This window comes from Octopus bimaculoides, chromosome 9, assembly GCF_046866305.1.
Source record: "Octopus bimaculoides isolate indiv1 chromosome 9, ASM4686630v1, whole genome shotgun sequence".
Lineage (NCBI taxonomy): Eukaryota > Metazoa > Mollusca > Cephalopoda > Octopoda > Octopodidae > Octopus > Octopus bimaculoides.
Genome location: NC_142936.1, coordinates 41,810,366 through 41,822,865, shown reverse-complemented (window position 1 = coordinate 41,822,865; position 12,500 = coordinate 41,810,366). Strand labels below are relative to the sequence as shown.

General features: G+C 35.7%; 1 protein-coding gene across 2 annotated transcripts in view; it reads right to left on the bottom strand.

Annotated features, from left to right (window-relative positions):
- Nucleotides 1-12,500, bottom strand: part of LOC106872661 (uncharacterized) — a 75,364-nt gene that overhangs the window by 42,640 nt on the left and 20,224 nt on the right. For both annotated transcript variants that reach the window (XM_089357454.1, XM_014919724.3), the window contains exons 5-10: nt 11,638-11,782; nt 9,998-10,671; nt 9,328-9,794; nt 5,815-7,009; nt 1,478-2,868; nt 1-362 (exon numbers count right to left, since the gene is read on the bottom strand). The exon at nt 1-362 is cut by the window's left edge and continues 326 nt beyond it. In XM_089357454.1, coding sequence (XP_089213580.1) covers nt 1-362; nt 1,478-2,868; nt 5,815-7,009; nt 9,328-9,794; nt 9,998-10,671; nt 11,638-11,782 — 4,234 coding nt within the window. The remainder of the gene's footprint in view (nt 363-1,477; nt 2,869-5,814; nt 7,010-9,327; nt 9,795-9,997; nt 10,672-11,637; nt 11,783-12,500) is intronic.

Sequence of the window (12,500 nt, the reverse complement as noted above, 5' to 3'; positions counted from 1 at the left end):
ATTGTACTAGAACATTGATCTTTGGGTGGTTCTGCCACAAACATCAAAAACCAGTCTGAGACAGTGACAGCAAACTCTGTTACAATGGCACCAACTTGGCCATTCATATGTGAGATGAAGTCAGTTTCATTATGGCTGCAGAAACGATCAATCACTTTTGGATCAGTCACAGACAAAAGATTTACAGAAGCAGCAAGGTCAGTCCTGAATTCACAGATCTCGAGGTTGGTATCACTAGTTTTTGAATCTTGATTGTCAATCAAGAGTGAAACTTTGGTTTCTCTGGTCAGACCCGACAGACAATAAGTTGTCAAGCTTATAGTTTCAGTCCCTTGGAGAGTACGATTGAACATAATCTGGTCCTGAAAGAAAGAGAAGATCTAGCAATAGTAAGGATGATAATAATAATGATGATGATGATGATAATGATGAATAAGTGTGATGATGATAATGATGACAATAACGATGATTATAAATATATTCTACTGATATACATTAAATTCATTTTGCTATCTAAAGCATATACATAAATATGTAAGTAATGCAAATTTATGCAGTTGCGAGGTCCTTGTCTTGTGATCTCATGGATGCTGGTGCAATGTAAAAAGCACCTGTGCTGGTGCCACATATAAAGCATCTATGTTCGTGTCACTTATAAAGTATCCATGCTGGTGCCATGTATGAAGCACCCAGCATACTTTGTAATGTGGTTGGCATTAGGAAGGGCATCTAGCCATAGAAACTATGCCAAAACAGACAACTAGAGCCCAGTGGAGCTCTTCTGTTTGCCAGCTTATGTCAAACTATAGTAGCATAGAAAATAGTCGTTAAATGATGATGATGATGATGATGATGATGTTGAAGATGATGATGATGAAGATGATATATATATATATATATATATATATATATATACACACAGACACACACACACACACACATAACTGCAGTCTAATCAAAGCCTTGTGAGAGGCCTGAATTGATGGAAACTAAAAGGAGTTTGTTGTAGATATATGTGTCCATGTGTTTGTGTGTGTGTATGTATATGTATTAGTGTATATATATATGTGTGTGTGTGTGTGTGTATGTGTGTGTATCTGTCACTGTCACTGCCACTTTGCTTTGGCAATATGTGATAGTTGTAAACGAATGACACCATCATACAAGCAGATCCTCCAATTGCAATCTTCCTTGAAGACATGTCTGGTTATGGGGAAATATTATCTCATTTGGAAACAGATGAGGGTTGATGATAGGAAAGGCATCCAGCTGTAGAAAACCCACCTCAACAAAATTCCACCCAATCTATGTGAGCATGGAAAAGTGGATATAAAAGTGATGATGATGAGGAGGAAGAGGAGAAAGAGGAAGATAATATAAGGGAAACTAAAAGATAAAGCTCTTGGGAAATTTCAAAGAAAATTTTTATCAGATTTTAAGTGGTTTTAGCAAATACATCATATAGTTTAGTACATACCTGAAATATCTTTTGGTTTTTAGGGTTCATAATATAGTGAGCAGGGTGGAACAAAGATTGGTTTTGGTAAAAGGCATTCAGTTGAAATACGATAGGATCTGTCATATGACTGCCAGATATGCAATTAAATCCTTCCCACTGAACTTTGATCTGTGACCCATTTTGAGAAGCTAACAAATGAGCTTGGATCTTGCCTTCAGTAGGAATTTTATCAAGGATTAAAGCCCCAGCAGACAAAACTGGTTTTGTGCAGCCAGCTTCTCCTGCACAAGCCTGTATTGAAAAGCTATATTTATGACCACTTATTAAATTTAAGTTCTTCTGATTAGCATGGAACACTTTCTCTAAATGATGAGGATTCATCACAGAACATATTTTCCCACCATTGTTCAGACAAGTTCTGTCTACCAACCTTAGCTTAAAGTGGGTCACATATTGTGAATAAGGTCCCTTTATTTCCCAGTTAGCTGACATTTGGTGTTTTGATGTTTGGAAATTGACACTGACTGGACATGTTCTCAATATCGGTTGAGGAATCTTGTTTCTGTTAGTTAGTCCCTGTCTGAATGATACTTGAATGGTGGGTCTTGGATTCAATGCAATAAAAGACCGATAGACAGTGTTATTGAAAGAAACTGATTGGTGTGGCATTGTTTTGACCATATTGCCACTCACATTGAAATGTCCATCAGCTGCTTCAAAGCCTATCATGTACAAATGTCCAACAACAATGTCCTGTAAAAACTTGACCTCAAATATTTTTGTTTTGGCATTGTTGTGGAATGATATTTTAATGGAGTCATTGTGTGAACATCCATTCTGGCCATTGAAAATGTTCATCTGTTTCTCAATTTTCTGTTGATCAATGATAATAAATCCATCAGATGCGATAAGCAAGCTCCGCGAATGCATTGTCATATTAACGACTGTGAAATATTGATGGAAACTTTTAATATTAGGACTGGATATGCAATAGCGTCTCTTGTTGGTCACAGGTTGAAATGGTACCACATCTGCAGTGAATCGATTTGAACCTATTCCAACAAGCAACTTCATGCTGGGATGAAAATCTTTCAGACATATGCAAGCTTTGTTGAGGGTACTATGCATATGAATTTGTTTGTCTGATTCAGAAGCTGGATTTAAGTCAATAACTCTGCCATGGTTAAATGGATGTTTCATTGGTAGATGGAAATGAGGAGAAGCTGCTGTTGTGAAGAGACCAGCCATGTTAAATATGTTAAGTTCAAAGAAATATGAGAGAGAAGTCTCTGGCTCTGCAATACCCAATTTATCAATGTTCAGCTTTATGCAATGAAGTTCTCCAGAACAGATACTATGTCCCTGTACAGTCCACTTGGGTGTCACAGCTTCTTTAGTTAAACTGTTTTCTGTGAAAATTTAAAAAATATTAAAAATATTAAATTATTAACATTATCATTGTTAATTGTTTTTATTATTTCTATTTCTATTATTTATATAATAAGCATAGGTAAGGCTATATGGTTAAGAAGTTTGCTTTGCAAACAACTGATTTTATGTGGCTATCCAAAGGGTCAATAAACACCTGAAACAATTTTAAGCATTAATGGTGCTGAGTTGTAAGTGAATCAAACCAGGAAAAAACAGTAATTTAAGGCTAAAACTCACCAATTTGCAGTCAAATATCAATGCAATAATATGTATTAACTGAACAGATATTTCATATTATATATTCCAACTGTGCCAATATAATACAATATGACTCAATTTTTATTGCTCTTTATCAGTTTCATGATATTTTCATTTAATTTCTTTAAATATTTCTTATTAAAAAGCCATAATAACTCAAGAATTAAGTACTTATAGCATTTAAAAAAAGAATTTTTTACTTCTTTATACATCTTAATCTTAATTTAGAAATTTACATGATGGTGATCAACAAGTTGCCAACAATTCCATGAAAGGATCAACGATACAAGAAGTATGCCGACCCTGTTTTAGACTGTGCCATTAATACTGAGAGGAAAATTCTGGTGCTACTCCATACATCCTATCCACACTTGTGCCCTGAAGTGGTCACTTCAGCACCACTTTAAAAAGTTGTCACAACAGGGTGGAGACATGGTCACCCCTCCTGTGCAGGGTTGCAGTTCTTGGTTCAAAATTCTTTTGTCTTTTAAGACAGTTAGTTGCCAGGCAAAGAAAATATGTACCAGTTTGTGTGTGGTGTGGTTTGTGACTGGTACATGTACAGATTTTATACACTATGTTTTAGAATTAGATTATTAGTTACTGCTGCCCCTTATCTTAATTTTAGGGAATCACTAAATAAATCAGATGTAAACATAATCTTATAACTGAAGGACAGGTAGCTTGAGAAGTCTGTAGTATTAGGGTTAGGGCAATAGGTTACCTATCAGAGAGCTGACGGTTCATATTTCATAACCAGTGCTGTGTTGTGTTTCTAAGCAAGGTATTTTACTCTCAATGACCTTGACCAAGCAGTTATAAACAGACATTGATAATAGATGGGGAGGGAAACATGAAACAAGATGAAACCATGTGTGGAATTGGCCTTGTCCCTACCAAAGATCAGACTCATTCTCTACTGTATGACTTGTATGGAATTTTTTATTAATTTAAAATTCAAATTTCTCTCCCTTGTTATCCTTAACAAAAACTGTCATGAAAACTCATAATTTTTTTCATATTGGATTGTACATATCCAATTACATATTAGATGTAATTTCAATTGATTGAAATTTTTGTTTTGGTTCACTACATTCAATATGTTAGTTTGTGGTTAACTGAAGGAACAGATAATCATAGAAGATTGTATGAGGAATGTGTAGTTCATGAATTTGTTTGATGGGTGTTGTGTTAGACTCCTACATTTCTATGGACCAGCGGTATGGGAACCCTTAAGTGCAATAATTCTCATCACCACTGTCTTTTAACATATATGTCCCATGCTGACATGGATTGGACACTTTGACAAGGTTTGACAGATCCAAAGACTGCATCATGCTCCATTGCCTACTTTAGAATAACTTATATGGCTTCGTGCCCTTCCTAATGACAACCACTTTACAGCATGTTTTCAGTGCTGTTTTGTGCCATCCCAAAATATTGATGAAATATTTTTAACCCCACTCCACCTGTCATCTCTTTTTATTATAAATGGACCTTACATTCATATAATTTTTCTTTCTTCATTATGGCATGGGACAAATTTAAAAATTCACAATCCCTTTAAAGTAAAAACCCGCTTTGATCATGAATGACCATAGGATTGCACCGAGAAAGTTCCCCTTCAAAGTACAAGTTCGGGCAAGGTTGTTTATGAAAGACCAGCAGTCATCCATGTGTACCAGCCTCCCCTCTTCACGCCACCAATATTATCCAAGAGAAAGGCAAAGGCCAATACAGCTTGACACCCTTGACATCGCAACTCATTTTTACAGCTGAGTGAACTGGAGGGATGTGAAATAAAGTGTCTTGCTCAAGAACACAACAACCAGCCTGGTCTGAAAATTGAACTCACTACCTCATGATTGTGAGCATGACACTCTAACTACTGAGCCGTGTACCTTTAATTTTACTTAACATGGCAATATGTCCTCCCATATTTCAGTCCTCACAGGCCCCACCCTTAGTGATACTCCAGCAGTACGCAAACTATAGTACTTCAATGATTTGGTAGTTTACAAGATATACAACTATAACTATGCAAATGCAAGACAAAGAAAGGTGCACATCAGGTGCAGTAGGGGTATGTGGTTAAGATATCTGCTTCCCAACCACATGGTCCCAGGCTCACTTCTAAGGTACAGCATCTTGGGCGTCTTCTACTATAACCTTGGGCGTCTTCTACTATAACCTTGGGCTCACATAAGCCTTGTGAATGAATTTGGTAAACAGAGATGGTGGAAATGTGTAGTGTGTGTGTGTGTGTGCGTGCTTTTGTTTGTATATATATATATATGTATGTATATGTGTGTATGTGTGTTTATGTGTATGTATGTATGTATGTATATATACACACACAGCTATGCATGTGAGTGTGTATATGTATATAAATTTCATATTTGCATGTGTATATGTGTGTGCATGTGTGTGTGTGTGTGTGTGTGTGTGTGTGTGTATGTATGTGAGCATCTTTTGTTTGTTGTGCATTGCTTGGCAACCAGTGTTGGTTTATTTACATCCCTGTAACTTAGAGGCTTGGAGAATGGAGACTGATAGAATAAATTATAAGTACCAGTCTTAAAAATAAATGATGGGCTCAATTTGTTCGAGTCTACAATCGAATGCCTGAAGCAAGAAAAAGAATAAAAGAATAACAAAGAACTTACTTATTTGGTAAGTGATGAGGAGATCAGTATTTTCCTCTGGGTCATAAAAGGAGTCATTCTGCCACAAAACATTGATGAATTCATCATTCAAGCTTACATTTAAGCCCCCATTATAAAGTGGGGGAGACTGATCATAAACTAAGGGTCCAATAACTGTTGTTTTACTATACATAGCCTTGTTCACTGATCGGATGAAAATGTAGAATCTGTCTCCTGGTTTAATACCCAATCTGTGCTTCTGGAATCTAGTCTTTTGGTTGGTCGATGTGTATGCCATAATGTCAGGGTGCTGTTCCAACTGATGGCTGCTGCTTATACCAACAAAGAAGTCAAGAATCTCACTCTCATCTTCTATGTATTTCCAAGACAAGTGAATATTGTTAGATGGAATACCAATTAGATTAATCTGTGATGAAGAGAAATTGTTTGGACAAATATTTGCTTTGACTATAGTGTCACTGATTCTTTCTTTCAGGATTTCTAGAATTGAATTGGAAGCAATAGAACTACAGTTTTGAAAGCAGGCTTCAGCTGGGGTTAAAAGCTTCTTGGTTAAATCAAAGTTTATTCTCCAAACCTTTCCATTATAACAAGCAACAGTCTCCTGCGTTTTAGCTCCAGTAAGTACAACATCCTTTAGTTTTGGTGGGCTCTCATCATAGACCACTCCATCTGAACAAACTGCATCAGATGCCTCCAAAGCATAATTGTAAGCGATAACAGTTGAGAAGTACTTTCCAGCTTTTTTAAGTGAAAACTGAGCAGAGGTTTTTGTAGTATTTATGATGTCATATGAGATATTACAGGAATAACATGGACTGGTCAGTTCTAATTTGGTTAAGCAACGTGGTGCAACTCCAACAACATAATAATATATATCAGATTCATGATCAACAAATCCATTCCAGTTCACAGTTAAATTTTCACTTCCTGTGAAATCTAAATCAGGAAGTGTATTTTTTCCTTCCCTGACAGAACCTGTGCTGGGAGGAGATTCATCCAAAACGATATCCAGATGTTCCTCATTGAAAAGACCTGCCATATTTTCAACTTGGATAGCAGCAAAATAATGTCGATTATGTTGACCTTTATGAGTTCTTGCTGCTATAAGGGCATTGAGTGTGAGAGTAAAGTTTTTCATTTGACATGGCCCATATTTTGGGCAATAGCAGGGAGTTTCAGGGGTACATGAAACCTAGAAAGAAAAAAATTTAAATATAAGACTTCATGTATTTTAAGTAAATAAACTCAGGAGTAAAAAAGAAAACAAACAAAACTCTGAAAAAATATAACCTAAGTAGTTCATTCAATTTTAGAATAAATTAACTTATTATATATATATATATATATATATATATATATATATATATATATATATATGTATATAAATTCATTAAAGTTTATTTTTATGTTATAACAAAAATAATTTTGCATTAATTTGATGGGTTACTCTATACCAGTGTTTCCCAACCTTTTTTCCCGGCGCCCCACTTTTTCATAGCAAAAGTTTTTACGCCCCACCTTTTCCCATGTTTGGTTTGCTCATTTTCAATAGGGCTAACAAAAGATATTAAAATTGAAAGGTACAGTATTGAAAGTCTCGGGAGATGACACAAATCCAAGAAAGCGATGGAGACGATGAATTTTGCAGTGTGAAAAGAAAGTGATTCGTGGAAACAACCGGCAACAACGAGTCACCTGAGCTGAGTTGGCTGCTGCCTTGAAAAAATCACTGCATAGTTTATGTTGAAATAAAGAGCTGTGGTTTAACCCCAATTTATAGACTATTTTTTGCCGGCGGTTATAACAAAGCTTAGATGCGCGCACTCTTCAGTATAAACTAATTGAGGCAATTGATTGGCTTATCTGAATAGTAATGCCAGCAGTTCCTGTCGATGAAAATTTCATGCATCATTTACTGCCAGTAGTGATTCATGCTACATGTATAGGGATGCGCGTAAGTTTATTGCTCAGTGCGGGATCTTCTTTGTCTCGCTGGGGTGCGAGAGTTTCCGATGTGGAGGCTTCAAAGGAAAGACGGAATCTAAGGTTGTGCCTGCGATGACCGCTCGTCATGTACAAATATTTTCACAGCCCACGTCTATGCCCCGCGCCCCACCTGAATTTTCTCAGGCCCCACCAGTGGGGCGTACGCCCCACCTTGGGAATCACTGCTCTATACTTTTGTAGAGTACAAATTTACTATTTTTATACAAGAATGTTGTTGACGGTGACTTTGAAGTTTTGGTCATTGAAGTCATCGGTGTTTATACATATATATATATACATATATATATATATATATATATATATATATATATATATATATATATATATATATATATATATATGTGTGTGTGTGTATTTTTAGATCTCTACCAAATATTTGGTAAAAATATTGTACCTATTATCAACGTAGCAAAATTCTCATATGAAAGGTTGTTAATCATACAATTTTGTGTGCATATCAATTTAAATAAGAGCTATAATGCGATCCATCATAAAAACTTGTTTAATGACCTATGTAAATTTCGATGTAATATCCTGACTCACTCTTGTCTGTGATAAAAAATGGAATATTGTATATCTTCAGGGTCAGGTTAGATTAATTCATAGCAGACAGTAAATAACAGACAGCATTAATAGTTGTCCTTAGATTATATGTGTATAAACAGGTTGTAATGGTTTATATATATACATATAAACTTAAACTTAATATGAAAAGAAGTCTTCCTCATTTGTCTGTATACAGACGTATTAAATATAATTTTAGACTCATATATTTCAATCATCGCTGCTTAGTATGCTTCTGATTAATCAATTACAGCTTGACAGACTTTTGCACAGGTCAGATAATTTGTAGTTTAAACATAAGAATAACAGTTTTTAGTGAACTGAGAACAACAAAGTCATTGTTCATTGCTGATCAGGTGCAATGACACAGAAACACACGAGGTCAGTATGGAGAATATAAATATACACACCAATATTTCAATCACTGTCACTTAGTGTGCCTTTAATTAATAAATCTATAGTATCAGATGACATCACGATTATCTGGCAGGTTGAATAAAAATTCAACATGAATGGCAGAAACAGTATTAGTTCAAAATGACAATGTTTATTTAAAAACATCACAAAAGAAACATACCATCCTCACACAGTATATATTTATTAGCAACAAAAGTAGCATCAATACTGAGAGGTAATATTTATCTTCACTTAGATGTGAATGTTCTATTAGAACAAATTATACTGTGGTTGTTATCATGAGAGAAACTCTCAAGTTGGCTTCTAGTAGCCTTGGTGCTGGAGGTGGAAGGGATATGTTTCCCCATTAGTGACATAAACAAGAGTGCATTTTGCACCAAAAGCCAATATGAGAGTTTCTCTCATGGCATCTACTGCAGTTATGGTTTGTTTGAATAGAACATCCAAATTTAAGAGAGGATAAATATATTCACACAAAAATAACATAAATAAATAGACAAAAATATTATCTGAAAATCTTACATAATCACCAAGTTTAACTACTGGAAGTGAACCAGTCCCAATATCATTGGAACCATCTTTTGTTCCCAAAATCCACTGAACTTGTTTTAAACCACTGTGTTGATCAATAGCATCAATGTTAACAACCATTGAGGATAAATCAGAAGAATTATGCATATACAATCTTTGGTGCCCATCTTTGGTCAATGAAAACTTTTCAATAGAAGGAGCACTTCGATCAATATATATAGTTATATTCTTGGACAATGTCTGGTTCATAATGTCCCTTGCAGTCACCCATATTCTCAGAGAATCTCCGTCTTGTAAGGTGTCTTGGAAACACTGTGTCTGGTTGTTATTAGATGAAGTCAAATTTTCTACAGAAATATTTCCATTATTCACTTGGAAACGGTAAGTGAATTGATCTATTCCTTGTATGTTTTCAGTACCATTAATGTTGAGCAGACCAGAAGTGTGGTCATACTTTTCTGAAATGATATAGGACAATAGTTAAAATGAGTAAACATACTGAAAAATTTTTTCATCAAAACAAGAATTTTTCAATTATTATTTTGACATCTGTTGTTCAGAGTAGTGCAGGGATAAAATTAGTATGTGTTTCAATGGCTAGCTAATGTGGTTCTGTGCAGTATTTTGTTATATAGAAAGTTAAGAGTGAACAGTTAAGTACCTGGTATAGTATTATCTTCCTTTATTGGTTTCAAATACGTTTCAAGAAAAGTGTTCATAAAAAGATTGTACCATGTAATACAGACGTCTTCTTCATCTGAATACCAAGGGATGTCACTTCGACCAGTTTTTGAAATAACTTTCGGTAGAGGAATATTTCTGGCTTCAATCAAGGAATTGTTGTCATAGAGAAAGAATCTGCGAGCAAACTGGGCATTGTGAGCAAAATCTTTGATGGTAAGATATACTGCATAAACTCCTGATCCTGCAGACAGACTTAACTCTAAAGTTGTTTCATTAACACTCTTATACTTATAAAGTGTTTTCGTTTGATCTACTTGCAGTTTATCTCCTGTTACTGTCATTGGATGTACTACAACTTCATATGATTCAACGCCATTGTTTCCAGTTCCATTTTTGTAGACATTACCGTCAAACCAACCATCAAACATAATTGTTACATTTGGTGATTGGGAAAGAGTTGGAATCACTTTCAAAGGCTCTAAATCACACTGTAATGTCTCGCTACAGTGTTGAGGAGCTTTTCTATCATATTGGAAGCATTTCGTTTCTGTTGATGCAGTCTGTCGATAATACTGTGTAGGTGATGGGCTTGAATTGATGGGTTTAACAGTCGAGTAGCCTCCACCATAGGAAGTAAACTCTGTACACAATCTGAAAGAGAAGAAATTGTTAATGATTTATGACAAATTGCAACATATACAGGAGTTATGACATCAGCCAACCCTACTTCCTTCTCCATGACCTTGTCTCCTCCTCCTCCTCCTCCTCATCATCATCATCACCACCACCACCACCACCACCATCATCGTCGTTGTCATCATCATCACCATCAATGTCATCACTATTATTATTGTTACCATCACTATCATCATTGTCATCATGCTCAACTTCACTGCTATCAACATCTTTGTCGTCATCATCATCATCCCCTTCCTCCTCTCTTCAAATCAGTTTTGTTGCTTGCCCTGGATGCCATTTGCTCCAGCTATGACCTTGGAACAGATTTAGAAATTGCTACCTTTCTAAATGTTGAAAGCACTTTTGTACACAAAGTTTGAATGGAGTTGGAAGCCTCTGGCAGGAATATTTCAGATTTATCAAAAATATAAAATCATTCTAAATATTTGGACACTGTAAAGACATCACAAGTCATCCAACAACTTCAGACATTATCAATGATGATCCCAGAAAATCAATGAGAGTCATCACCAAAGAACTTCAAGTGTTGGAATGGACTATCGGAACTGTGGTACATGAGAACATTTGATACATGCCATATGAGGAGAGGTGAATTCATGTCTGCAAAAACACAGGAAAACCATGTAGCACATACCGAGTAGTTATTTTACAAGATTAAAAACTCTTTTGACATGGCATACTTTGGTTCTTCTCTGATGAGAAAAACTTTGACCAAGACCAAATGTCTAACAGGAGAAATAACAGATAGTTAATTTCAGATTGTTCTGATGTGCCAAAAGTAAGAACATATTGGATGATAATGGCTGGAATATTTTTTTGATCATAGGCTGATCTGGTGTTAAAAAATAGCAACAGCAACAGATCATATTTTACTTTCATATGTGTACACCCCTAATATGACAATATTATGAGTCTCACCTGTCGCCATGTTCCATTGTAAAGTTCACTAACTGGAATGATCTAGAACAATAAACTTTTGACTTGGAAGGAAATCCTTGACTGAAGTTTCTGTTGCAGGTACCCTCTTCAGGCAGCTTCATGATTTTAAGAAGAGATATGTTGCCTAATGATAAAGATAAATTTACGATAATTATTATTATTATTATTATTATTATTACTGAGTGAGAGAGAGGAACATGCCATCAAAGTAACACTGGGGTAAAGTATACGAAGCCCAGTATACCCATCATGATTACCCATCTGATAAGGGTACACAACCACATGTGCGCAACATAGTGGTCTAATATCAAGATAAACAGCGCATGACCTTGCAAGTGTGGCCCAGTTAGAATTTTCTTAAACTCAAGTAGCCCATCCTGCTCAAAAGGTCCTTGAATAAAGGTTGTTTGAGGATGTCGAACGAAATACCTATGTTTCCAAAGGTGAATTATCCAAACCCCAAAGAGTTCCTCTCAACACATGGCTATGATGCTCCCCCACTACTTCTGCTTGTGATCAGAGATGCACATATTGTCAGCCACTAAGGGACATGCTGACATGCTCAACTGGTTAAGATCAAGCAACTGACAAGCAAATCTGTGGTATTGAGCAGAATATTTGCTGTAGCCCATCTTTTATACCAAGACAAAACAATATACATGATAGCGCCTCCAATCAGTTAAGATAAGAAGCCATGAGAACCACTGTCTGTATTATTATTATTATTATTATTATTATTAACAACAACAACGATAATAAGGTGCTAGAGCATAACAGACTGGACATAGTGGTGGTCAACAAGATACACCACATATGCTATATAGCTGATGTTGCATGCCTCT